General features: G+C 41.3%; 1 protein-coding gene across 5 annotated transcripts in view; it reads left to right on the plus strand.

The window, feature by feature from the left end:
* Positions 1 to 27,244, plus strand: part of UNC80 (unc-80 subunit of NALCN channel complex) — a 123,452-nt gene that overhangs the window by 51,930 nt on the left and 44,278 nt on the right. For 2 of the 5 annotated variants that reach the window (XM_088058804.1, XM_088058805.1), the window contains exons 25-40: positions 2,433 to 2,566; positions 4,080 to 4,245; positions 7,755 to 7,958; positions 9,537 to 9,637; positions 12,102 to 12,299; positions 14,246 to 14,353; positions 15,061 to 15,199; positions 19,298 to 19,479; positions 19,849 to 19,980; positions 20,499 to 20,685; positions 21,697 to 21,828; positions 22,326 to 22,469; positions 23,800 to 23,900; positions 25,452 to 25,538; positions 26,297 to 26,480; positions 27,099 to 27,193. In XM_088058804.1, coding sequence (XP_087914930.1) covers positions 2,433 to 2,566; positions 4,080 to 4,245; positions 7,755 to 7,958; positions 9,537 to 9,637; positions 12,102 to 12,299; positions 14,246 to 14,353; positions 15,061 to 15,199; positions 19,298 to 19,479; positions 19,849 to 19,980; positions 20,499 to 20,685; positions 21,697 to 21,828; positions 22,326 to 22,469; positions 23,800 to 23,900; positions 25,452 to 25,538; positions 26,297 to 26,480; positions 27,099 to 27,193 — 2,294 coding nt within the window. The remainder of the gene's footprint in view (positions 1 to 2,432; positions 2,567 to 4,079; positions 4,246 to 7,754; positions 7,959 to 9,536; positions 9,638 to 12,101; positions 12,300 to 14,245; positions 14,354 to 15,060; positions 15,200 to 19,297; positions 19,480 to 19,848; positions 19,981 to 20,498; positions 20,686 to 21,696; positions 21,829 to 22,325; positions 22,470 to 23,799; positions 23,901 to 25,451; positions 25,539 to 26,296; positions 26,481 to 27,098; positions 27,194 to 27,244) is intronic. The other 3 variants (XM_088058807.1, XM_088058808.1, XM_088058806.1) reach the window with 2 other exon arrangements.

Genomic DNA, 27,244 nt, shown 5'->3' on the forward strand with positions numbered 1-27,244 from the left:
GTGCTTGATTTTCAGGCAGAAATAAAAAAGCATCATTAAAATTCTGTATAACAACAAGATGATGAAACCACACACATTTGTGCCTGTGTGTACATAAGGGTGGAAGAGCTGTGACAGATCACTGATTCTGAAAGTCTGTATAGGCATGCAAGTTATAGAAAACCCTGTAAACCAAAATAAATTGTCAAAACACATCCTGTTATAGCTGTAGGTGAAGGTGGTAGCAAACCTTATGTGCTCTTTTGACACCATTTGTGTGTACATGTGTGCTGTAATTTACTGGTGCTTGTCTGTGTGTGCTGCTGTTCCCTGTTGGATGTAGTGTGCTGGCACTGTTTCTCTTCTGCTTTCTCCTCCCCTGCTTCTGGATTTGTTCTTATCACTGCACAGGGGCCCACTTTGCAGTAGAGAGAAGCTGGTGGGAAGAGTGAGATGGCATTTATAAGAAATGAGCTCAAGAGAAGGTGTTGGCCCTAAGCTAGACCTTCCCATGTGCCACTGGTGGTGTGCCAGTGCTGGCAGCTCCAGGGGCATGGGTGCCTGTTCTGCATCCTCCCTTTAGGGGTATGGCCAGAGCAGGAGGAGGTTCCATACCAAAAATCCTTTCTCCTGCAGCACAGAATGAACAGCTGCATTCTGATGACTGAGTGGCAGGATCAGCTTTCTTTGCTCTGTTCAGCTGCTCATACCAGGCACTCCAGGGGATGTGGAGCTGCTTTAAAAGGATACCCCGAGACAAAGAAAGATCAGGGTCTGGTCTAGAAAGCCATTTAATAGCTCAAGTGCTCTCCTGAAAACCAGTGTCTGAAAAGAGCTGATCTGCAGTCCTGCTGTAGGCAGGGATTTTTCAAAAGCTGCTTTATATGCTGTAAGGAAGTAGATGGAAGAGCATTAAATATGCAACTGGGTATTCCATTAAACTGTATGTCTCATTTGCTTTTGATAGTTCAGATTATTTTAATCTTTACAAAGTCCACAATTCATTACTGGTGATGTGTCCAGGGGATCTGGCAAGAATCAGATTTTATCTGATCCCTGCAGTGTCTTTTCACTTGTTTGGTTCAGTCTTCTATGCAAAAGCAATTAGATCACACATGAGAAAAGCAAGTAAAACCACTAATCTCTCTGAAGTGTATGTAAATGGTAATATCAGGAATAACTTTAAAAATGGGTGCGGTTAGTTGTCACAATTAACTTTTCTTTTTATGTTTTTGCTGTCTGTTATCCTAAAAAGTACTTTTCAAATTGATCAAGCATGGAAGAATCCTTCATACTTTTAAGCTTTGAATTGTATCACACAGATTACAAATGGTATGGTTTTAAATCTGATTGTTTCAATACAAATCTTTGAAGTATCAGCTGATACAAAACTTGAAGTATTTTGATAATCCCTCTTTCCTTCTTAGTTTTAGGTTAAGAAATTGAATGTAAAATTTGATAAAGTAGTTTGATTTTTTTTCCCTTGATTATCTCTATATACTACATGGATTGCTTGCACAGTTATAGAAGCCTGACTTCAAAGAAGGCTATCTTTTCCAGTTATCAGGGTAGTATATATATAATAACAATAGGAAAAGTATCTCTTTAATAATTAGTCATAACTCCATTATTTTGAGATAATTTTCTATATTTGAAAGTGGTTCTTTTCCACAACTGCAAAAGATTTGGCTAAATACAAAACTGAAGAGGAAAAGAAGTCTATCTACTTCTTAACCTGTATTAGCCTTAAATGACATGCATACAAAATGTAAATTTGTGGTTAGTTTAGTAGGTACTTAAACATAATATATAATATAATATAATATAATATAATATAATATAATATAATATAATATAATATAATATAATATAATATATATAATATAATATAATATAATATAATATAATATAAATAATATATATAATGTAATGTAATGTAATGTAATATAATGTAATGTAATGTAATATCATATAATGTAATGTAATGTAATATAATATAATATAATATAATATAATAAATATAACATAATATAATATAATATAATACTATCTATAAATATAAATTATTATGTTATAATTATATAATTATATAACATAATATACTGTAATATATAATATATGTCAATTATCATGTTACTTCAATGTAATGCAGTCTAATATAATAAATAATATAATATAATACAATGTAATATACCATTAATATAATATAAAAAAATGTGATATGATATAATGTAATATAAATGTTAGTATTGTTTCATGTGCTGGTAAATACATGGTTTGTTATTTGATTGATTCTGTTTCTTTTAGCACAGGAAAAGTAGCACAGAAGTGTGAGGCCCCCTGCTTTTCACTGCAGTTCACTGCATTCTGCACCATATGTGACAATGTCCATCACCTCTTGGTTCCAGATCTTGTATTAATTCCTTGTTCATGATAGAAATGTTCTTTCCTAGGCACTGTGAATCCTACCAAATGTTGTTGTCCTTTTGCACTAAAAATGGCTGCGTGTCAGCTCCTGCTGGAGATAACCACATTCCTTCGAGAGACCTTTCCCTACATGCCCAGACCACGGACAGAACCTCTTGTGGTAAGTGGGCCACACACATTGCAGAGGGCTTTGCCCACAGAATCGTGGATTCCAGGCTCTGATGAGAGGTAGGGCAGGGTAAAAACTCCAGTTGTTTCAAAAAATACACACTCACACAGTCATCTGTTGATGAGGTGAGCTTCAGTGACCCTCAGCTTCAGAGGTGGGTAGCATGGAATGAGAAGAGAATTGAGTGGCTGACATAGGTTCAGCTTTTAAGCCAAATTTCTTTAAGAAATCAGGATAAAAATTATGGAGAAAAAATGAGAAGTTAAATTTTCATGAAGGATTTAGCCCCGCTACCCTGGTTTTTATTAATGACAGATCAAATTTTAGTCATGGCAATTATGCTTGACAGGATGATTTATCTGGATAATATTGTAATTATGTTCTGAAAATTATTCCAAAGGCTGCAGATGACCTCTGATGAAGTGGGTCAGCCTCAAGGTATGCAAGAAGGGCAATAAATTCAGCAAAATCCTCCTTAAACACATTGATGATATTACAACATAATAAATGACTGCATCCACAAGCAGGATAATACCATGGTTTAGAATTCATGTCATTAAGTAGTTAGGCCTGGAACTAAGAATATGTTGGATAATGAAGGTCAACAGAAATTAGTGCTTTTATGTGAGCTAGAAGTGCAACTGGTTAATGCCTTTCTAGAATTGTATATGGGAGACGAGGAGGAGGAATTATTCTCTGAGCTATAGGTGAAAGAAACTTTAAGAGCACACTATGAAGGGGTCTGTAAGATAAATGGCCATAGATGGCTGCTTCTAACTTTGTACAGAGGGAAAAAAAGCAGGCAAAAATAATCCAGACTAAAATATTAACTGTATTTTTGGAGTGGTGCTTCCTTTCCGAGAGGATCAGGTAATGGTGGAATTTCAGTAGAGCAAATCTCACTGCCACAGGTGTTTGTAGGCACAGTGGTTCCATAGATAGGGGCACAGCCTTAGAAACCTTGAAGAACTGAAACATTTGCAACTGAGCTCGTTTTGGTGAGCTAGTTTAGCTACCAAGAGAGCATGCAGGCTTGCCAAGGCTGTGGGCTGTGTGAGGTCGATGGTCCTGACTGAAATTTCACCCAAAGCCTTTTACTGATCCTGGTGCAGATAAAACTCATTTTGCTCACAGCTGGAGACATTCCAAACCCACCTAGCTGTATTCTTGTGTCACCTGCTCTGAGTGACCCTGACTTGGCAGGAGGGTTGGACTAGATGATCTCCAGAGGTCCCTTCCAGTCTTAATCATTCTGTGATTCTGTGATTTATGTTTCCCCCCCTTGAGCCTGCAGCCAGAGTGTTAATGCACTGGGGAATGTTAGCCAGCAATATGTGTTAGCACCTGGTAACTCTCCCATCCTGGCAGGTGGCTCAGCCTGCTGCAAGGCCAAAGAGCAGTTGGCTTATGTGTGATTAAAATGAAGCCCATCTGAAGCAGTTCTTCCTGAAGCTTCTCTAGCTCATACTGCTGGCACATCTGTGTGTTCTACGTTCTGCTGCAGGACCTGGAGTGCTGCAGGCTGCGTCTGGATCCTGAGATGGACAGACACAGGTATGAGAGAAAGATCAGCTTTGCTGGGGTTCTGGATGAAAATGAAGACTCAAAGGATTCCCTACACAGCAGCAGCCACACCCTCAAATCTGAGGCTGGCTTCGAGGAGAAAAAAGGTTTGTCAGAACAATAAGGCTTTTGTATTCTCAGGGCTTGTGAAGTGGCGCTTGATTTTGTGTTTTCATTTGCATAGACTGTGTTAAAAAGCAGGCAGCCATAGAGTCACGTGGCTTTAAATCATTTCCCAGATGCTTCTGGCCTTCAGGGTTCAATATAATAAATGTGAGAAGCAAAGATGTTAAATTTGATAAAACAGTGCTATGACTGAAATACAGCGAAAGCTTTGCACACTTGCTAAAAAGGAGCAAGCCTTGTTTGAAACTGTCTCTTAGTGGGATGATGAGAAAAACATCCCCATTTGATTCACTGTAAAAATAAAGATCAAAAGCGGTGTTAGTTTTTTTCTGACCCTATTTTTTTCAGTTTGGGGAAATCACAGATAGAAGGAAAGATTGGTATTTTTCTCTGGAAAATCTGTTCCAGTTTGGAAGTCACGGCATCACAACAAATTAGTGTGATTGGTCTCTTGAATTCTTTGCTACCACATTAAAAATACACTGTGTGGCTTTTGATGGCTAGCAGATTGATGTTACCAACATACTCTATACTGTACAAGCAAACTTCAAGCTCACTGTGTTTGCTGAGAATAGCAGATCGTTTCCATTTTTGAGCCATCTCATGCAAGACTCACATTCTATCTGATGGTACAAGTGTTGCAATACAATATAGTCATTGTGTGTATTTGCAATTAGAGACTAAACTGCCAGCTACCTCAAGATGACCCTCTAACAAGTTTCCTAGAGCTGTTTACATTCTGTCTCATGGTAGGAATTTGCAGGTGCAGGAATTTGGATGATAATTTTGATGATTGCTTGAAAAGGATAAATGTTGAATGGTTGTTTCACAGCAGTGAGGTCTGTGGCTGGTTTTTGTCTCAGAACTGTAATGTCTATTAATGATTCAGAGGAGCTTTTTTTGACTTCTACTGGCTTTGGATAAAGTTTGTGTTGTCTTCAACTTGTCTTCAGCTGTGACCTTGCCACAATTACTGGAGAATATATTAGAAATGCTTCCAAGACTTGTGTGGTATAAAACTTTCTCCAAAATTGTGTGTCTGTTGGGCCAGTTACTTCTGTGCAGACAGATGAGTACCCACCTAAGAAAGGTGAGCTGGATAAATGGATGCTCAACCTCAATTTATCTACTTTTGGTATGTTGGCAGCCCAGAAAAACACACAGCCTTATGGTCTGTCTGATAGTCTAAGATGTGTGGGATAAATGTGTCTGCCTATTTGGATGAGGAAAAGTTTGGGTTGGGGTTGGGTTTGTTTTTTGGTTTTTTTTGAGGATAGTTATGACAATTGCTTGAAACCATTTTTAAGCTTTTCAGGGAACAGCCCTGCCCACTGTGACATTACCTGGGTGGGAGAATACCTTCAAGCAGGCAGTCCGGCTGGGAAATTCTGGTGGAAAGTCTCTAACTATCCTCTTTTTCTTAGAGACAATGCTGACTTAGCTTTTCCTTTGCATGTTTCTGTGCTACAGGCGTAATGTACTTTTTGCAAAGTTAGTATTGACTTTCTGCATCCTTTTCTCCATTAAACTACATTTTCCTGCAGTTTTATTTGAGTTTTCTTTCCATTATCCCTTTTTCCTAAGCTGTCACGTAGTTTTCCTTTACTAAAGATGCCTCTTTACTGTGTTTTAGACGTGGGGAAAGTGACTATGGTAGAAAGGTTGAATCCTAATATACCTTAGCAAAAATGTAATTCCACTATTTTAGAAGCTTAATAAATGAAAGGTAATGTTATATTTCAAAGTTACAATAATTATGTTCTTTTCTTTGGCCACAGCATATTCTTCTGGGGATCCACCTGGGCCAAACACTTCAGATGCAGAGGCATCTTTCATAATCTACACTTTTCTAGATAAGAAAACGTTGTCGTGTGAATGTAACTAAACTTTGCTTGCCTGCAGTGAGGGGTTTCTTTATCTCAAACTCTTTGATGAGTACTAATCTGTTTCCCTTCATTTTTCTGGAGTGTTAAAAACTTTGCTCTCATTGCTCCCCCACCAGGCATGGCTTAGCAGCTATCCAAAAGCCACGGGTTTACTCTATAGAATCTGCTCCAGGTAGGTCTGAAATACAGACACTGCAGTTAGGTAGATGCAGGCTCTCAGATGATCACATGTACTTTTTGGGTGCCAAAATGGGATTCTGCAGACGATTAATGCAGTTACAAGCTTGCTTAAGCAATTTGGGATTCGTGGAGCTGATCTGAACATTATTCAAGCAGTTGCAATTGCTAAGGAGCTTAGCATGGTCACTTGGAGGGAGATTCTTTGGTCACTCGACAGTGGTTTGCCAACTGATTTGTCAGGAATGAGAGGTAGCTCTCAAAATATATCCAGCTGTCTTTGACCAGCATGCTAGCCACTGGAAATGGGAGTGGGAATTCCATTCTGGAGGAACTGGGGCAATCTCAGGAGCAAAGGTGTGTTTGCTTTATCCTGACGCCAAAATACAATTCTATTTAAATATTTTGCTTACCCATGGTATCCAAAAAGCTCAGTGCTGTTCATTCCCAACCCCACACCAAAAGGTGATTGATCACACGTGGCCTTGCCTGGTTAGACCTGCAGTGAAATGACTGAGTGTTGCAACATTTGGACTGACATACTGCCGTGCAATGCCTTTGAACTAAGAGGAGAATGAAAGTGCTAACAGTTGGTGCTTTAAACATTGAACCATTCCATGTCTGTGCTCATCAAAAATGCAGAGTGTCAGTGGATGTTGTTAATGCCTGAAAGCTGCTGATTTGTCTGAAGGAGAAGATCCACGTGCTTCTGTTTCCTCTAAAGCATTCTAATGATGAAGAGTAACATGCAGAGACACAGATTTATGCAAATCTTACTTCAAGGAAGCCTTGTGTGCTAGCCCCACGGAGCAGACTCCCCTCTTGCAGTCACACATGCTGTATAAATAAATAATTGATCCTACTGCAGAGCTCAGTGAGGTTTACAGAGCCCAGGCCCGTGGGAAAATAGGTTTGTCCAAGATGCCTTGTTCATGCTTGGGATTCAGCCAGCTAGCCATAGCAAGAGGTGATGCTGCCCTAATGTAAACTCTAAGGACTGGCAAGGAAAACTGCAATTTACATCCATTGGGCAGATCCTGCTTCCTTGCAGGAATTAATTCGAATCGGTGTGAATTGTAGGATTTTCTCGTCCACGTTTTGGGTTTTTGTTAGCGTAGATGACTCTACTTGCTGGTGGTTGAACAAAGGCTAATTCCAAATACAGACAAGGCCTGAAGCGATGTACCAGATCTCCAGGATATGAGGTGTTGAACACATTCTTGTGAAGCATCTTTACTCCCTGACTGATCGAGCTGCATTGGCGTTGGCTTTGGAGGGAGCCTCTGAGCCCACATTCCTTGGCAGAAGACGCTGCAATACAGGCTGGCAGCAAAGGGTCGGGAGGGTGGGGAGGGCCAGCATCTCTTTCTTTTTTAAATGGGGAAAAATTAAGGGGAAAAAAGTCCTCTTTTATTCTTTTAATACAGTTCCCAGCAGGAAGATCAGGATAGGAGGCTCCCGCTTGCTCCAGATTAAAGGAACCCGCAGTTTCCGGGTGAAGAAGGGGGGTTCCCTTTCCAGCATTCGCCGGGCCGGCAGCCTAAAGAGCACCAAGTTATCACGGCAGGACTCAGAGTCTGAGAATGAGGAGCTGCAGCTGTCCCACAGCAGGGACACTGTCACTGATATAGGTAACTTAGATGAGCGGGTGGAAAGGGAGGGGACGGTAGGAAGGACCTGAAACTCTTGATGTGATTGCAGCAGAGCTAGGAATGACAAGAGATCCCCACCTCTGCAGGCTAGGAAAAATCTAGAGCTCTCTTCAGGGACTGCCTGGACTAGGGCCTGGGAGGAACACGGTACAAACCCTGGGTGCAGTGTCGGCTCCGTGCACAGATTGTCAGTTCAGCACCGTGTTGGAGCATGAGCTCTCAGAATGCTGGCCTGCTAGCTAAATGCTTGCTCTCTTTAGGGTAGCACATGCACCTGTCTATCTGCACACACACCCACCCCCCTAAATCACAGGATACAATGAATGCATGAGGTCATGTGTATATATGATATTTTAGTGTCCATAGCAACACACTGGCTATATGTGTATATATTTTATATGTGTATATATATATATATATATATATATAAATAAATATATATATATAAATACATATATATTTAGGCATGTACTTCATATTCTATGTTGGATATGATGTCACAAGCATGTCAGGTGACATGTAAAACATGTATTCCTATATGCAGAGCATAACATTCACATGCTGCGTACTATATTTCTACATACTGACATAAACATCTATTTTTGTGGTTTACAGCTGCTTTTCTTAGTATTTAAAAGATGGATATCCATACATTTATCTTATGGGAAAAAAGATGTGCATCCTATTCTGTGAAATCTCCATCACAGCTGAATTAAAGGGCTTCCCTTCACTATTGATGTTAACCAAAAACTGTGGATACATTTAGACCTGAAATAACCTCCCAAGTTTAATTCTCATTTTTATGTTGCCCAAAAGATGCTTCAGTAGGAGAACACAGAGAGTGGGATTGTCAATTCTGTAAACTTTGATGAGTCACAGTTCACTTAAAAAAGAGAAAAAGGGTAAACCAAAAGTCATCTCCAGCCAAATCTTAATATCATTAGTATTAGTTTTATAGGAGGTCCATGGGGTATGTAGTATGTAGGGAAAACACAGAGGTCAGTGAAATTCTCAGGGAAATCTCTCCCTTGGCTGAGTTCTAAAGTGTTCTAGTGTGCTAGAATCAGGATTTTTTTCCCCTTTCATCCCCATGACATTAGAAGTTTCTATGGGCACTTAGAAGGGACTTTGCCTGTTGGCACTTCCAGTTGGATGCCACTTCTGGTTGGATTTTTCTTGACCTTTTTAACCACAGAGCCCAGTCAATGCAGATCACTAAACCAACCATTTGAAGCATCTGAATGGTGCAAAGAATCTGTTTATGATGGTTTTGGATTATCCATTTCCCTTCCAGTAAATAAAAAAAGATAAAAATGGAGGGACCAATGTTTGCTACTGACAGGATGGCCTATGGGTCAAGTCCGAACAGTTCTTGTAAGAGTCAAGCCAGCACAGGACTGGGGAGGGATGTCCAAATGCAGTCTTTCCAGTGTGACATATTCTGTGTACTCTCATCTGTTCCCACAAGGCTGGCCTGGCTTACAACTGTTGTCCCTAGTCTTACAGCACATAGGCAGCAATAAAAACAACAACCTTTTGGGTATTTTTCTTTTGAAGAAGGGAGCCCTTGGAGTGCAAGCGAGCCCAGCATTGAACACGAGGTACTGAGCAACACGGGCATGGAGGAGAACTATCATCGGAACATGTCGTGGCTGCACGTAAGTACCAGTCACCAGCAGTGCTCTCAAGTATGCCATTTTCAATAGAAAAACCTTTGTCTGGCAATAACCAGATCACAGTTTGTGCTTTTTCCATATAACATAAAGGATCTCAAGTGAAAATAAGCTGCGACCTGTGGAAATTGTGTGTTTGCCATGTCTAGAAAGGACTTAAATCTCCTTCTCTCTAGTTCATATATGTGGGGGTTTTTTTAATCCCTGGGTGTGCAGGGACAGCCATACTACCTCAGCTGGAAAATACATTAGCTCAGTATCTCCAGCATGGCCAGTAGTGTGTATTTCAGGGAGAGCAGCAGAACAGGGCTGCAGTGTGAGCTGGGCCCCAGCCTCTGGGAGGTGGCATTTCAGAAGCTGCTCGTGCAAGCCAACAAAGACTTGTATAGTTTTGACTCTGTCCAACAGACAGGGAGTGCACAACAGTGCAGCTGTGGTTTGCTCATGCAGGGTCTAAGGCATCCCTGGATTTAGGCTTGCCAGAAGCCAGCTGGGCAGGTCTGCACTGCTCAATCTCCGGGTGTCCCCAGACTGCACAGACACCCTTTGACTTTGGAGTTGCCTTTGGGGAAGACAGCTGTCAGTACTGACTTGGTATCTTTGTTTTTTCCCCAGATATTTCACACAGACTGCTCTCAGCCACCCCATTCCCATCGGGTGTGGGCAAGAAAAGGTTTAATCCAATACTTTGATGTCAGAAACAGTTCTTGATAATTCTCTTTTTACATGAGGCTGGCAGGGCAGAGAACTTGAATGCCATGTCTTCCAATTGAATATCTCAATCCCTGGACTACCCTGTTTTCTGACAGTACTCTTATGCTCTTGGTAACACTTATATCTCATTTGGAAAGTCCAATGTAGTAAACTGAGTATCACTAGAAGATAAGGGAATTTCCCTAGTTAGAAGCTTGAGATAAATCATGGTGCCCTTGCTCAGTGTGGGAGGATGCATATGAACTCACGAATTCTGAAGGAAACTTGAGATGTTTGTCTCACTTTTCATGTGATTCACTTGCATAGGAGAAAGGAAAATTTGAAAAAACACCTGGTACAGCTAATGACACACAAGTAGCAATATTACATGGCAGTGCTTTTTTTTTTTCATTTGTTAGAAAGAAGGTATGGCTAGATGGTTACTAAAACTACAGACAAAAAAAAAGTCTGCTTTACTTAGTTGTTGCAAGCAAACAACTCAAAAGGATCACAGGTTCCATTTGCTGTTGTGAAGACACCAACATTTCCTTTACCTGTCCTCTAGGGAGCCTGGATCATGGTGTCCTCACTCTTTGTCAATCTACCATTACAGCAATTTATCAGAGTGGACCAGAGGCTGGTAGAAGCTTGACAGTGCTGCTGTACAATTTGTATATTGATACAAATACTGAGTTATTCTTTATTGATCCTGAAATAACAGGAGGCCAGAACAAGGAGGCAAACACAGGAATCCTAGAAACATTACACAGATTTGTTTTAGATTAAGCTCCTGTGATTTTTAGCAGCTTAAATATTTTAAGGCTGAGAATGATGTGGCAGCTTGGAGAGAGATCCAGCAGACTGCAGCTGCACAGACATAGACACAGAGGATGGAAAATTGGGATAGCTTCCTTCTGGTAGTTCTGGGTATTTCTGGATTGTGGGGGGAAGAGAAAGATTCATAAAGGCTTGTTAAGACCTGCAGTGTGAATGGCTTTGAGGTGTCTGTGTGTTTTCCTCAGAGTGCTAATAAGAGGCTGGGTTTGTGGAAAACATCTGAGTTACACCAGAGAGCACTCACTCAAGTGTAGGCTTGCCAAGGCTGTCCTTAATTAAGGAGCTTAGGGACTAATACCAGTGTTTCTGCATCAAAACAGGGCTCAGCATAGCTAAATATTTACCTGATTTTTAGATAAGTTTTACTACTCCTTGCTGCCATATGGCAACACTAATAGAAACAGCAACTGAGCCAGCTACCATGGAGCTGGGCTGGATGGGTCTACCCAATGACACTGAGGGAAGGATATGCAGGGCAGCAGACACAGCTGATTTCTGCTTGAGAGCATACTGAGATATTTCCCTTTTCATCCCCTGAAGCAAAGTACCCCCCAAAGACAGTGGGGTTGCAGCTTTAATAACAATTGCTAGTTGATGGTTTCCAGTCCAGGCTCTAATCTTAGAGAGCTTTTCCGCAAACTGAGAGGATGCTGTTTTCCTCAGCCTTAGTCTTGCCACCAGCTGAATAAACACATCTATAACAGCTCTGTTTCTTTGCTTTGTTAGCACTAATGCCTCTTTAGCCATGCCCAGCTAGTTTGCAAACCTCTTGTATGTATGAAGATCTACAGACACACACACACACCTTTTTAAATCTGTGCTCACATCTCCCTAGCTAGGCTGAGTTTGCTTGACTGTCCCAATGGCTGCCTGTGTAACTCCTTTTTCTACAGGTAACTATTTATTTTTTAATTTCCAGGTTATGATCCTATTATGCAACCAGCAGAGTTTCATATGCACACACATTGACTACTGTCACCCACACTGCTACCTGCACCACAGCCGGTCCTGTGCTCGCCTTGTCCGGGCCATCAAGCTGCTGTATGGAGATACAGTGGACTCCCTGCGAGGAAACAGCACTTTGAACAACGTGGCAAGAGGCAAAAAACAAAAGGAAGTGAGTAAATGGAAAAAGCAGAATGTTTTGGGGTTTGTCCAGGCACGTAATTATTGCCTTCGAAAATCGCATAATGTGTTCATACAGTTCTTTCATGACAAAATGAATGTAGCTTTTCCTTTTTAGCTTAGCTTAAAAGCCTCAGCAATTAAGTCATTCATCATTATGTAAGGAATGTAATCTGTGTTGATTGGGACGAATCTTAATTACTGATAAGGTAATTTTAAAAGCTTACAACCTGACTTCAATTTTTTAGCGGTCTCTATTTACTACCCTGTGGATTCTGTCTCTCTTTGTTCATGCTTTTTCTTGTCTGTTACTTGGAATCACTCTTGAAATTCTTATAAAATCTTGTGTAATTTCTTTCTTTTAGGTCTGAGTCTCAGCTGTTCCAAGAACTGTATACCTTAGTCTTTAATGTTTGTCTCCTTTTAATGACCATTTCAGCAGGACATTCAGACAACTTTGTGCCTTTTTACATGTCAAAGTGTACTTTAGTGGAAATACATTTCTGCTTCCAGGAAAGTGCCCACCCAGGCACCAATTGAATTTTGTCAAGAGTTAAACCACAGCAGACTACAGTTATCCTGAAAAATTGTAATGGCAGAGCCATTCAACTGCTTTGCAGTAACATTGAAAACAAAAGTGTTCATGAAACTCTCATGAAGCTTTCAGCTGGGTAAAGAGGCTATCATCACTGGCAGTGGCATATGCAGGAGAAAACTTCATTATGTTTCTTCATCAACCAGGAGATTTTTTGTTTCCTGTCAAGTTAGAAAATTGAAGGATATTTTCAGGGAGGAAAGCACAGAGCAGGTGAAACAGAAGCGAATGGTTCTGCTTTCCTGAAAACTGTAAACCCCACGTTTTTCCTCTAGCACAGAAAAGCATGAGTTATTTAGAAAGAGAGGCAGTCATTTCCTCTGCAAGCCAGGCAAGAGATGATAGATTCTATGTTTCATGAAAGGTAGCAGAAGAACTGTGCATTTCTGTGCCTTGTTTCATCTCCAAATTTGAATTGCAAGACAGAGACATGCATTTCATCATACATCAGACCATCAAACATTTAAGAAGCAGCAGGAAAAAAGAATTTGAGAGGTGGTGAGGTTTCCTAAAAACACGTGCAGGGTGTTTGCACAGACCTCGCTTCCAGAGAGCAATTGACAATCTTTGTTTTTTTCATAGCCCAAGAAAGACATGGAAGTGTGTCCAGAGGAGGGAATGGAGAGTTGGAAGGGGCTGGAGCACCAGGAGTAGCTGAGGGAGTTAGGGGGGCTCAGCCTGGAGAAAAGGAGGCTCAAGAGAGACTTTGCTCCCAGGAAACAAGGGGCATGATTGAGAGGAAATGGCCTCAAGTTGCACCAGGGGAGGGTTAGATTGAATATTAGGAAAAACTACTCTGAAAGGTTTGTCCAGCCCTGGCACAGGCTGCCCAGTGAGCCAGTGGGGCACCATCCCTGGAGGGCTTTCAAAACTGTAAGGATGTGGCACCTGGGGACATGATTTAGCATTAAACTACTGGTTTGACTTGATGATCTTAGAGGTCTTTTCACACATCAATGATTCTATGATTCTGTGAGAGAAATCATTCTGTACACTGAAGACTTGCACTGGTAATTTTTTAGGGGGAAGATGTAAACTTTTTGCCTCTAATCTACTTAACTAAATACATGGGTGTGCCACCAGTGAAGGTTACACAGAGAACATTCACATTCTTCATTCAGTTTGCTGTCGTCTGCCTTAAGATTTTATTGGGAAAAGCATTGTTAAAAATAGAAGAAAATTGGATGAGATGTGTTGTCTCACTGATACTAGGCCTGTTGCCAGCTACAGCTCTGATACCAGATGGTTTCTAGTATATGGAAATTCCTCTTGTACGTAATCTCCTTTTTCCACATTTTGAGAACTATAAATGTGAACTCCACTTTCTTTTTATTTCCTTCCAGTGCTCAGACAAGTCATGCCTGAGAACTCCTTCTCTTAAAAAGAGAGTGATTGATATCAACTTGGAAGGGAAGAAGGACTCTGGAATGCTAAAGTACATCAGGAATCAGGTACTGATTAGGCCATATACTAGTTAGGGAGGCAGATATATAGGTGCCAGGTTAAAATGCAACAAGAGTGAAAATATATATGGATCTCCAAGCCCATGTGAAGAACTGTGCCTGAATATCACTCAGTTCAGCCCTACATCTTTTCCCAATCTGAGTAATATGAAATTTAAACCTCTTAAGGAAACATGGTCAAAGAATCCTTTAAACAGTTAGCTCCATTAAATCACAGTCTGCATCTCTGGCTTTCCATAGTGACATATGCACCAGAGCTGAGGATACAGAAAACCCAAGAATTCACAGGTATATTTAACTGCAGCCTATCAGTTTACAGTATTAGTTTTCTTTGTTCTTGTTCAAGGTTCCTGAAAAGCAACATAATCTTCATAAGCCTGTTCTTAGTGAGAGTTTAATGGACCTGTATTGCTGTTTGTGCACTACTTTGGGAGAGTTTGGCTTTCCTTCTGTCCTCTTTTTTGGTGTTTTGGTGATGTGAGGGACAAGCAAAGGACTCTAGGAAGTAGAAAGACTGCCATTTTAGTATAGGCTGCAAGCCACATCCCCTGTCTGGAGAGTTTTCTGAAATTATGAACTTGGAGGTTATTAGCAGGTAATTTGCAGACCAAAACCAGGGTAAAATCACCGAGTGTGTTCTTCCCTGTGGATGGTTTGCACAGCTCAGCCCTAAGGCATGGCTTGGTTTGTTGCAGGTCATGAGCCTCTCCCCTGCCCCTCTGTCACTGCTGATCAAGGCAGCTCCTATCCTCACCGAGGAGATGTACGGGGACATCCAGCCAGCAGCATGGGAGCTCCTGCTCAGTGTGGATGAGCACATGGCTGGAGCAGCAGGTAAGAGAGCCAAACCCCTCTGCAGGGCTGCTGAGGCTGCACAACTCACTGCTGACCCCAGGACTTTGCAGTTTTGTAGTGGAGGAATCTGGAGGCCACCACGGGTTTCTTGGGGGCTGTTTGGTTTCCACAGAGTGTTGTGTGCTCTGTGGAAAAGAGGTGGTCAGAAGGATCAGGAGGCCCTGGATGTTTGAAGAATATAAAAATTAGTATTTGTATTTGGTTGGGTTTGTAGGCAGGGGAAACACGGTGATTCAGTCTGTCCAGAGTCTGCTAAAGCATTCTGTATGCTGCCTCATGGAAATGTTAGTACCAGTTGTGAGTGCATGCAAAAATGACCCAGGGAATGAGAGTGAAACTGTCACAGCTCCTGTTATGCAACAAGGAAAATTCTCATGTTGCATGGAGACAACAGCATTGCTCATTGAGTACTGTTGTTGTATGGTAATACCTAAATTTTCCATTTCCACCTGGTTTTAAAGTGTACAGATGATTGCTGATGACACATAGTTGAGAAGCATCTTTAAGACAGATGATTAGGACATCCTGTACCTGTGAAAGCAGCACTTTGAAATTCTGCACACGGCATGAGATTTATTACAATAAAATACAAAATCACATATGTTGTTGCAAAGTAGTAATAAGAATTTTTCTCCTATGAGCTTGGATCTTCTCCCATGGAAAGAAGAATGATCTGGGTTCAGAGTTTATCCCTTGGCCAAAAGATGACCTAATGACCAGCTGTGAAAAAATAAACCCAGTCAGAATGTGTCAGAAGAGGTATTTCATTAGCAATTCAAAGTATTAATGCTACTGTAAAACACGATGTACAATTACCTAGAACACAGCACTTGGAATGCACAGTTTTGGTCACTGAAGTAAGATATTTATGTGTAACAGATGCTGTTAGGACAGGAGGAAGAATTAAGAGCTTGTATGATATATAGGATATTTATTTAATGGATTCAGATGAAGACTGAGAGGGGATATCTTTACTCTTCATAATGACAGATTATTGGATTATTTAATTATTATTTAAAGAAATATCATTTATTAAATATTTAAGAATAACTTGTTAGAGTAGAATGAAGATGGGTAATAACGTTTTATGACTTCTTTCACATGGAAAACAGATTTCTAGCCACCAGAAAAGAAAGCAAAAGCCCTTTGGTTTAAGAGCTTATGAAAGGAATTTGATGACATGGCTCAGGAGATCCTCTCTAGTCTTACTGTCCTGTCCAAACACTCCTAGTCAGTGTGTGCTAATGTGAGATGAGCAGATATCATGAGGCACGGCCTTAGAAACTGTGAACATCCTTCACACACAGTACACAGTTTACTTAAATAAGCTGCAAATTAATTGAATTTGTTTGTGAACCAATCTCCCACAACTTTCAAATTCTACTTTTCTCGTCCCCCAGCAGGCAAGGAAATGGCTGGAAGATTTCCTCCTTTCACAGGTTTGCATACCTATCGAGGCAGAGGTGTTCTTTCACTGAAGATTAAGTTAGAGACATTTTTAATCAAAAGCTGTTAACAGTGCAAGAGTTTTGAAACACTCTTCAAACATCATTCCCCTTTCTGTCACGTTTCAATCCAGTACACCAGGCCTTTATTTTCCACAGCTAACAATGAATTCTGCCCTGAAGTACATTGTTTGACCCACACCCCCTCGTGGCCTTCAGGTTTCCCTCTCTTTCCCTCACTGGAAAAGCAGATTTTCCACCAGTCTACTTCTTCCACTGGTCTACTCCACCAGTGCACAGACCACTTCATTTCAGGTCTTTCTGTGCTCTCCCTTTAACCTTTGCCTTTCCCAGGTCAAATGTGTAGACAGGAAGAGAAAGGAGCAAAATAAACAGAAATAATCTGCCTGATGCTGTACACCTTTCCCTGCTTCAAGTCCCTTCCTGAGGGAATAATTTTGGATACTTTTTTAACTCTTTGATCTTAGAGGTCCTTTTCAACCTTAATGATTCTGTGATTCTAATTAAAATATTTGCATGGGTCACAGGGAATGGGATGAAGCTTTGCTGTTCTTCCTGAGGAGTGCTAGCAGCCTCTGAAATAGATCTTCCTTCTTCTCCCTTTCCTGAAGGGAAGATTAAAATTCACTGGAGGGTCTGTAGTAGCTTTTTTTTAGTAGCAGGTGAATACAGACCAAGCACAAATTGCATTCATCAAGGTCAAACCCTGAAAACCCCCAGTGTTGCTATACAGAAGCTAGATTAAAAGAATGCCTTGTTAATGTACTCCAGCACCATCTGCTGACCTCTCCTCTGGGCTCTGTTTCTGTTCTTGGTTGCTTCAGAATGAACTCACACTTTTACATCTGTCCTACTAAGGCTTGTTATAGTCTGAGAAGATCAGAGAGCAGAAGATTGTCTGAGCTGGTAAAACTTCAAGGTCCCCACAGATTTTGAGCAGCACCAGGAGCCCAGGAAGTCAGAGACTTGTTTTCAGCCTTGTTTTCCTGCAGTGGTCACACTGCCTCCCATAAGCACTGCTCTGGGGCCTGGCACCTGCTGAACAGGCATTGAAGAAAACACAGTGGCAAATATCTTCTTCCTACTGTGGAGGAACAGCCACCAAATCCAGAGAAATTGTCTTTGTTGCTCTGCTTTGACACTGGTCAAAGAAGCCATGGATTCTCTAACACCACTGAACTCCCACAGCCACACTAATCCCTCTGCTCCTGTCTCCTGCAGTGCCCCTCAGACACCCTCTGCACTGATTGTCCTCCATCAGTCTGTATTTTAATTAATGACTGTTTATATTCCAATAGGATCCATTGAAACAGCAATGGGTTAGCTCAGCTACTGTTACAAATGGAGATAGGAGCTTAGCTAAATCCCTGCCTTTTGCCCAGGCCTCTGGCAGCAGATAGTAGCTTTATTGGGGTGGCCAGCCCCCCAAAACCCACTCTTGTTCACAAGTTCTTTAATAATGGCTGATTTGGTCTGTCATAGATTAAATTATTTATTTAATAGACACAAAATTAACAGAAACAAGATTTTAAACAGACTATTCACTACACAGGAATTAAACAAAAATAACTATTAGCAGATAACATACAGTGCATGATAGAAATACCTTATATTACATATACTACATATATATATATTACATATGTATACATATATGTAATATATACACATATATGTAATGTATTACATATATTACAGCTAGTGAAGAAACAATGCAGCTTAAGATCCAATGTACTTACCACCTAATTGATGATGGGGTACACATAGAATCTTTCCTCTCAATTCCCAGGGAAAGTATCTGTGGAGTCACATCTCCCCTCACAGGTGAGAACATCCCCTGTATGTTTCAGGGGCTGTGTGGGAGGCTTCTGTCTCTGTGGAAATTTGTGTAGCTTTTATAGACTGTAAAACTGTCTCTCAGTCAGGAATTTCTAGCTTATTTCCTCACATCAGCTACCATTGTGCTGTTTTGTGTGGTCCTTTGTCTGTTTTCTCTTGGAGACAGATTGGAATCACTGCATGGAGCCCACTTAACTAAGAACTGGTTTCACCCATGAAAATAGCCAGGTGACTTCCACTGGGGCACTGTCTCCTATTCCAGAGTTTCTGTTAAATCAGCCTTGATTAATCAGCACACAAATCACTTGGAAGTAGAACCTTTGAAAGCCAAACTCAGTTAGTCCCTTTACTTCAAGAGATGCTCTTATTTTGAACAAGTCATGGCTGAGAAGATCGAAGGTGCACTTTATTTTAAAAAGCAGATTTTCCAGAAGAATTTACAAGCTTCAGCTGTAATGCTGTGTGGCTCTGGAAGGTGGAATCACACCTGCTTGGTTTCATGAAGAAATACAATTTTCTCTAGGCCTGGTGGATTGGTGATTGTGATTTATGGAGCCAAGATATGGGGTTTCTTTTGGTGTGGGTTTGTACACCTGCAGTTTTTCTTTGTCAAATAAACATTAATTAATTAATTAATTAAATAAAATTAGAAAGAAAATAATAATGATAGCAAACAAATAAATAAATAAATAAAAATAAAAATAAATATCAATACATAAACATCAAATAAATTATTGAGAAACACAGGTGATCAGATGCTCTCTCCCTGCAGCTGCCATGTTCCTGCTGTGTGCTGTGAAAGTGCCAGAGGCCGTTTCTGACATGCTGATGTCCGAATTTCATCACCCAGAAACAGTGCAGAGACTGAATGCCATTCTTAAATTTCACACACTCTGGAGGTTCAGATATCAAGTGTGGCCAAGGATGGAAGAGGGAGCACAGCAGATCTTCAAGGTAGATAAGACACATGAAGCTTAGTGATGACATTTACAGCTTGCCTTGTGGGATAGATGTGTAATGGCCGACTGCCATGAAATTTCCTTTAGGGAAAAAAAAAAAATGATTGTATAAGTCTCACTAGTGGGGGAGGTGATATGAAGAAGTCCTGTATAAAATAGGGAGAATAAAATGGGGACTCAGGTCAGGAGACATATCAGAGAAGATGTGTGTCATACATGGTGTTACAGTCCAGGCCAGTGAGATACAGAGGTGGGAAAAACTGGCAGAGTTAATTTATGTCTTGGGTACTTGTGCTCACGTTTAATTAACAATACTGACAATAATAATTTGCTGTAACAAAATGCCTTTCATGGTTTTGTTTAGATTCCCCCTCCAAGTATAAACTTCACTCTGCCTTCTCCTGTGCTGGGGATGCCATCTGTGCCAATGTTTGACCCTCCCTGGGTGCCTCAGTGCAGTGGGAGTGTGCAGGATCCTATAAATGAAGATCAGTCGGTAAGCAGACATCCTGAGAGTAAGCACTGTTTTTTCTCTGTAGAGGTGTGAGGTAAGTTAAGCCAAAAGATGTGGATTAACCTCTGAGATTGTCTTTCCCGGCTGGGAAAAAAATCTTGTATATTCTATGTAGGACACAGAACTTTCTACATGAGCATCAAGCTTGTCTTTTTGTTCACTGAGGCACTGTGCTGCACCTCACATCCCTGTGAGAGACACTAACTTAGGTCTTAGGAGCACACTGCTGCTCTCTCTCCAAGAGAGGATTTTTCCAATAGAACTGCCTGAGAGACAATTTAGTCTGCACTGGTTCACATGGTGTCTCCTGGGAGAAGTTTGCACCAAAGCTTATTGTAGGCTTATTGCCAATAAGTCTCCTGGTGGATCTCTGCTCAGCTGGCACTAGTCTGACTTCTGTTTAGAAACTGAGTTGCTGAACGTCACTGAGGTGCCAGAAAATCGGTGTGCATCTTAACTAACAGCTTCAAGCTGTGCTTCTTCTCTCTTCCTCCCAACAGAAGTCATTTTCTGCCCGAGCTGTGTCACGGTCCCATCAGAGAGCTGAGCATATCCTGAAGAACCTGCAGCAGGAGGAAGAGAAGAAACGCCTGGGCCGGGAAGCCAGTCTTATCACTGCCATCCCCATCACTCAGGAGGCCTGCTACGAGCCATCCTGTACACCAAGCTCTGAGCAGGAGGAAGAAGGTGTGCTCTGGGACCAGGAACTGCATCCCAGGAACCTGAGAGCATTTCCCACAAACACAGAGCACTGATTAGTGCTTAGTGATGTCCAGGAAAACTGATTTTTAGTGTTAGCAAAGTACCAACCACGTCAATTTGTTGAAGAGCCCAAGTCATTGAGAAAAAGTATATTTGAAAATTAGTGAAAAAAAAAAAGAGACAAAACCTCAGATATATTGAGTTCTTACTGGGTAATAAAGACACTGACCCCATCTGCCCCAGCTTCCGAAGTTGCCACCATTTGCCATCTCAAAGCTCTCAGTTTCTTGCAGGATTCAACACAAGAGAATATACAACACTAGGAGTAAAATCTGTCTTTCCCAACTTTAACTCTTTAATAATTAAAGGGTGGGAGGAATTGCTCTTTGGCAGCATCTGTGTTAAGAAATGAAACTTAGGATATACTGAATAGCTCCTGGGGTTTTCTACCGTTATGGTGAATAGTGGGGGAGCCCAGGTGATCAGACCAAGCTCCGTACCAAACTTTCAGACAGCCAAAAGTACATGACATGAGTCTCAATAAGCTTAGTCTGTGGGTGAGGAGTTTTACTGGCCCAGGCTAAGAGAGCACAAAGACTTCATTAAAGCCATTCCAAGGTGTGTGCAGTTAGGTTGATGAGATCTAAACATACACTGGAAAATCTGTGAGCAGAAATCCTAGTTCTTAAGAAAAACTAAGCACCAGCAACAATGATGGTTAACAGGGAGTGCATGAAAAGAATGTATGGTGCCAGCTCTGTTACAATGTGATGCACCAGAGCACTGAACACTCTTATGGACCAGTGTTCTGCTGTTTCCCAAAGCATGAACAAATTACCTGTCTGGCTGACCTTTAGAGCTTCCAAATTGTGTCTTTTGAGTGTTACCTGACTTGACTTTTCAGTGTTCTGGCTTGGTTGTAAATGCTGTCCTTCAAAATATTCCCTGAACTCTGTCAGCTGGATCTGGATTGACATTTCATATTCTCTTTGTCAGTAGAAGAAGTTGCCAACCTGGCCTCCCGCCGTCTCTCTGTGAGTCCGTCCTGCACCTCCAGTACTTCTCACAGGAATTATTCTTTCCGCCGTGGCTCTGTGTGGTCAGTGCGCTCAGCAGTCAGTGCAGAAGGTGGGTGACTTCACTTTGGAGCATTCCCTCCTAGGATTTCATTCACTGGAAGCCTTTCCTGTTGACCCATAAAGCTCTGGCATTTCCTTTTGCCAAATATATTTCCAAGCTTGTGCTTCTTTATAATAAGTTACTGCCCTTCATTATTTCATTCACTCCTGTTGTCACAACACTTTCTCTTGCTTCTTATGTTCTACTTGGAGAGTAGTGCTACAGGGAGCACTCTAGCTGAAAAAAGGGGTTTTATCAAAAGAAACTGGGTTGCCTACAAGAAAAGAAACTTAAATTGAAAAACTACATATTTACAGGTGAAAATTCTTGCTCAAGAAGTTGGCTGGAAGCTCTATTTTGACTTGGAGATAGCAGTAAACCTGCCATGCTTGCACAGTGAACAGATCTTTGTTTTGTGTGTAGAGCCACTAAGATAAATGTTGATCTAGCCTGCCTGGCTAGCAGCACAGTGTGTTCCCTAACTCCTCTTCTTCTTACTGCTCCAGATGAAGAACACACCACCGAGCACACTCCAAACCATCACGTGCCTCAGCCACCTCAGGCTGTGTTTCCAGCGTGCATCTGTGCAGCAGTGCTCCCCATTGTCCATTTGATGGAAGATGGAGAAGTCCGGGAGGATGGAGTAGCTGGTATGGACCTTGATTAAACTTGAAGGGATTGTTGCTTAAGGATGGCAGAACCAGTTTCAAAACTATCTGAATGTAGATTTACAATAGAAATATATCTTTGTAGAGTTTTTCCTATTTATTTTCTACATACGTTGTGTTTGGCTTTTAGGGACTTTTACCCTATCAGGACCCTAAAAAAGCCCCTAATTCAAAAGAAATGTTGAGAAGCTGAAAAAAATCTAGTGGGGGGAGACAAGGATAGTCAGAGACCTAACACAAGTATTCTTTGAGGAGTAATTGTAGAAGCTGTGCTTGTTTGGTGTGATTCAAAGGAAACAAAGAGTTAGAAGAACACTGACTCAGAGTTTACAACATGGGACATTCAGTTTAGAAATTGTGAAGGTAGTTAATCACCAGGAGCATAATTTTTGTTGATTCTTCATGCACAGGGGTTATCAAGCCCTGGCTAGTCAAAGCTATGGTTAACATACCTAGTGTAGGTGACAGTCCTGCCCCAAGTGGGGCTTGGTCTGAAGAACTCTGGATATCTATTCCCACCCATATTTTTTTTGTTCCTATAACAAGCAGAAAGCCACAGCCTGAACATTTTGTTTATGGTCTATGATGTCTTTGTAAGTTAATAGTATATTTCCTTGTATTTGTTTTTTTGAAACTGTTAATACATGGTGGACTGTTCTGCTTCTCATTTTCCGCTCATCATGTCAGCTTGTTGCGCATTTAACTTCCCCTTACATTTTGTATTCAATTTTACCTGTATGTAGCCAGCCCCCTAAACAATGTATGTGTGATTTTGTGATCAGGAGATGAGTACTGAAAACAAAATCATGAAAAATTCTATACTGTTGTTAACCTTTAGAGGACTGCAATTAATTGCACTTTAGGGAGTTGATCATCAACACAATTCCCTGCTGACTATCTAATACTGTTCACCAATACCAGATAAAATCACTGAATGAATCACCATGAAATTGAACTTCTGTGCATGAACAAAAAAAGTAAATGAATTTATATCTCTCAGTTGCTGGATTTTGTCCATCTGCAGATATGAATCCAAACAGTTATTTCTTTATCACTCCTTAACAGTCGTGAAGTGCTTCCTGTCATATCACCAGTAGTTAGGGAAGGTTCAAATATTAGACCTGTGATTATTATTACTGGAATCACTGCACCACTTACCAGGAATTCTGGTACATCAAATGGAGTCATGGGTGTTTCAGTAAAAAATATGACAGAGGAAGGAAGAAGACCAAGAATGTTTTTTTAAGTATCCAACAAGTTCATGGCTTTTCCAAGAGGTGGCTCCTGACCTGGTTTCCTTTCTCTCTTACAGTAAGTGCCGTTGCTCAGCAGGTCCTGTGGAACTGCTTAATTGAAGACCCCTCCACAGTTCTGCGCCACTTCCTTGAGAAGCTCACGATCAGCAATCGACAGGTACCCTGTGCCTGTCCCCAGCAGGTGTAAGAGCTCCTCAGAGCAGGGGAGCGCTTTGTGGGCATCACTGGAGAAGAACATTTGCTATTACAAGGCAGCATATCATTATTTGGCTGCAATCTTTGTCCACTGATGTAAACAGGACACAGCTGATCTATCAACACTAAGGATCTGATTTATCACCACTAAGCCAAGCTTTGAGCAGCTGTTTAGTGAAGCACAGGCAGTGCTGCCTTCACTCATGCCACTCTCTTCAGATTCTCTGAATAGAGAATCAGAGAATTCAGATTCTCTGAAAGCTGGGCTGGCATTGTGTCTCTGTGGCTTACTAGACTGCTTCAAGGAGCATGGCTAAGATTCATGGAAGAAAAGCATACCAGTTCTGATTGTGTACAAGGCAGGGAGATTCTCCATATTGCTTTCTCAACTGCATATTTGGTGTATGGTATCAATAGTATCACTGGCCTCAGCTTTCAAGCCACTACCTAAGAACTGACTCTGAAATGAATATTAAACCTGAGAAATGTCAGGAAAGGCTGTCCTTTTGTTCCTTGAGCAAGCAGGTATTGGTGGACTTACTGTTCCTGAGATTTCTCAGCCACTGCCCACAAAGCTTTTATTAAAGGTTAGAAGGTCACATCTGTTTCATAGGATTGTTTGGGTTGGAAGCAACCTTAAATATCACATACTTCCAGCCCCCCACCACTGACAGAATGCCTTTTACACCAGGCTGCTCAAATCCCCTTTGAATCTACCCTTAAACACTTCCAGGGGTGGGGCATCCACAACATCTCTGGCCAGAGAGGTTGTTTGTTCAGTACCTTTGAGAAGAAAGCTGTTATCTGTCCAGCCTCAGAGGCCTCTGAGGCACTGCAATCTGTTTCACCATCTCCTCATACAACCACAGGTACAGAACACAGAGAACAGGTTTATTTCCCTGGGAGCTTTTGCTAGGTGTATCACTGGAATGGATTGTCCTGTGCATACCCGTGCCTACAACACTGGGTCAAATCTGCTGTAGGGTTAAAGGATAAGGGCCATAGAAGACATTTGTGATGCCATCAGTCTCTCTTCAGCTGACAGTGAGATTCTGTCCCTTCTATAACCCCTTCACACTGTGAGAAATATCATTAGCCTACATTTAAGGCAGGCAGTCTCCCAAGGAAAGGGAAGTTAGATTCTGCCCACACCTCTCACCCTGCAGCCACAGCTGTTGAGGTGAGATGAGCTAGATTTCACAGATCACCTGGGTAGTCAACAGGGATAATCACAGAGTGCATGGTCAGTAGTGTTACTGTCAGTACAAATTGCAACAGGAGGTACTGGCCTCTCTGAGATAAAATGGGAATGACACTAGCCTGGGGGCTGTGCCCTGGGCCTTATTTTGCAATATCTGAGAGCAGTAACAGGTGTATGGTTTTACTTCATGTGCTGAGAGACAAAGCTGGGAAAGGGAAAAATGGGAAGAAACAAAGCAAGAAAGGACAAAAAGGAGAAATCTGTTCTTCACTTTTTGGTGGGGAAAGAAAACCACCTTTGCTTTTCCTCCAGGACGAGCTGATGTATATGCTAAGGAAGCTTTTGTTGAACATTGGAGACTTTCCTGCCCAGACATCTCATATCCTCTTTAACTACTTGGTGAGTAGCTTGTGGGCCTGCTGTGCAGCACAGAATCTCTCCTCTGCCTTCATGTGAGCAATAATTGCACTTAATTTTCCTTACGCAGCTCATACTTGCTCCTGGTTGTGGGTGCAGGCCGCACCAGGCCTTGCTGACCTTCTGGGGAGAGGAAAAAGAACCTTTCTCTTTTTATCAAACCCCTAAGAAACCTGTTTCTGAACTGAAGCTTGGCCAATGAGTTGAAGACAATTAGAAGGGTCCAAGCACCAGACACTTTTAATTATTTTACTTAATTTGGGTTTAGAAGGTGCTTTGCTGCTAGGCAGTCCTCTCGGAGCAAATCTAGCAGCTTCTTTCAAGATTGTGGACAAATGTTGTAGATAGCAGGTGAAGCAGACAAGGTGTATCCTTCTCCAGGGAGCCTTCTGTAGTTTGTGAGTTTTCTACATGGCAGCACTTCAGAGCAGGAAGAATAGGAATTTTCTAACTGCAGACATTCTCCCTTTTCCTCATCTGCAGTGGTGCTTAAGGCTATACTGCAAGAGTACATTTTTCCCCCCAATCTCATGATCTCTAGAAAAAAGGAAGAATACTACAGGTAGATTGTTTTTTAATACGTGTAAAATTTCAGGATGAAAGTTTAATGAGCTTGTCCCTCTGAATGAAGAAGGGTAGAACAGTATGGTTATTCTGTGTTTATACAATGCTCTGCACAGTTAAAAGAGTGTGTACAACCTGATATTGATATTGATATTCCTCTTACTTATCACCTGCAGGTAGGATTGATCATGTATTTTGTACGGACTCCGTGTGAATGGGGCATGGATGCAATTTCTGCCACTCTTACCTTCCTTTGGGAAGTGGTGGGTTATGTTGAAGGACTCTTCTTCAAGGATCTCAAACAGACCATGAAGAAGGAACAGTGTGAAGTGAAGCTGCTGGTGACTGCCTCAATGCCAGGTATGAGAAATAAGCCTTTAAATCTCCTTCACTTCAAAGTTTATGGCCTACTTTACCAAAAAGAAGATACATCAGAACTGGATCAGAAAAAGACTTGTTACAAATGGCTGCATATTTCAAGGCAGTTTTCCTTCAGCTGAGTATTCAGTCAGTAAATTCTACTGCTGATTCCTTGAGATTCTCAAAAAAATAAACACTTTAAGAGCTCTAAAAGAAGCAAACAGAAAGTGAATCAGAACAGTATTTCAACCCAGAGTTTTGTGCCAGCTGGGCTGGCAGAAGAATCATTGTAAAACTACCATTTGGACTCTGGGCATCGTGAGTCAGACAAGAGATATCTTGCTGATAAGCAGGTTTGACCTTTTGCCTGTGTTTCTTCCTCAGAGCTGACAGCTGCTGCTAAAATCAGCTCATCCTTTAAGAACAGATCAATTTCTCATTAAACTGTGGAAGTGTAAGAATATGTTAACACTAATTAATTGTTCCAGATAGGACTTGCATAGTCTGTCTGCCTGTCCAGGGATGAATTTCAAGCACCACTCTTCCTCCATGGGCAGTCTCTTGAAATTGAGTTAATTAGAGAGGCCAAGGAAAATGCAACAACTTTTCTTCCTCTAGGCACAAAAACCCTTGTTGTGCATGGACAGAATGAGTGTGACATCCCAACGCAGTTACCAGTCCACGAGGACACACAGTTTGAGGCTCTTCTGAAGGTAGGAGTGAGTTTTTGAGCTGGACAAACTGCTTACATTTACCTGCCATAC

The sequence above is a fragment of the Pseudopodoces humilis genome, chromosome 8, assembly GCF_049639895.1.
Source record: "Pseudopodoces humilis isolate 2021_Gansu_Grassland_sample_001 chromosome 8, ASM4963989v1, whole genome shotgun sequence".
Taxonomy (NCBI): Eukaryota; Metazoa; Chordata; class Aves; order Passeriformes; family Paridae; genus Pseudopodoces; species Pseudopodoces humilis.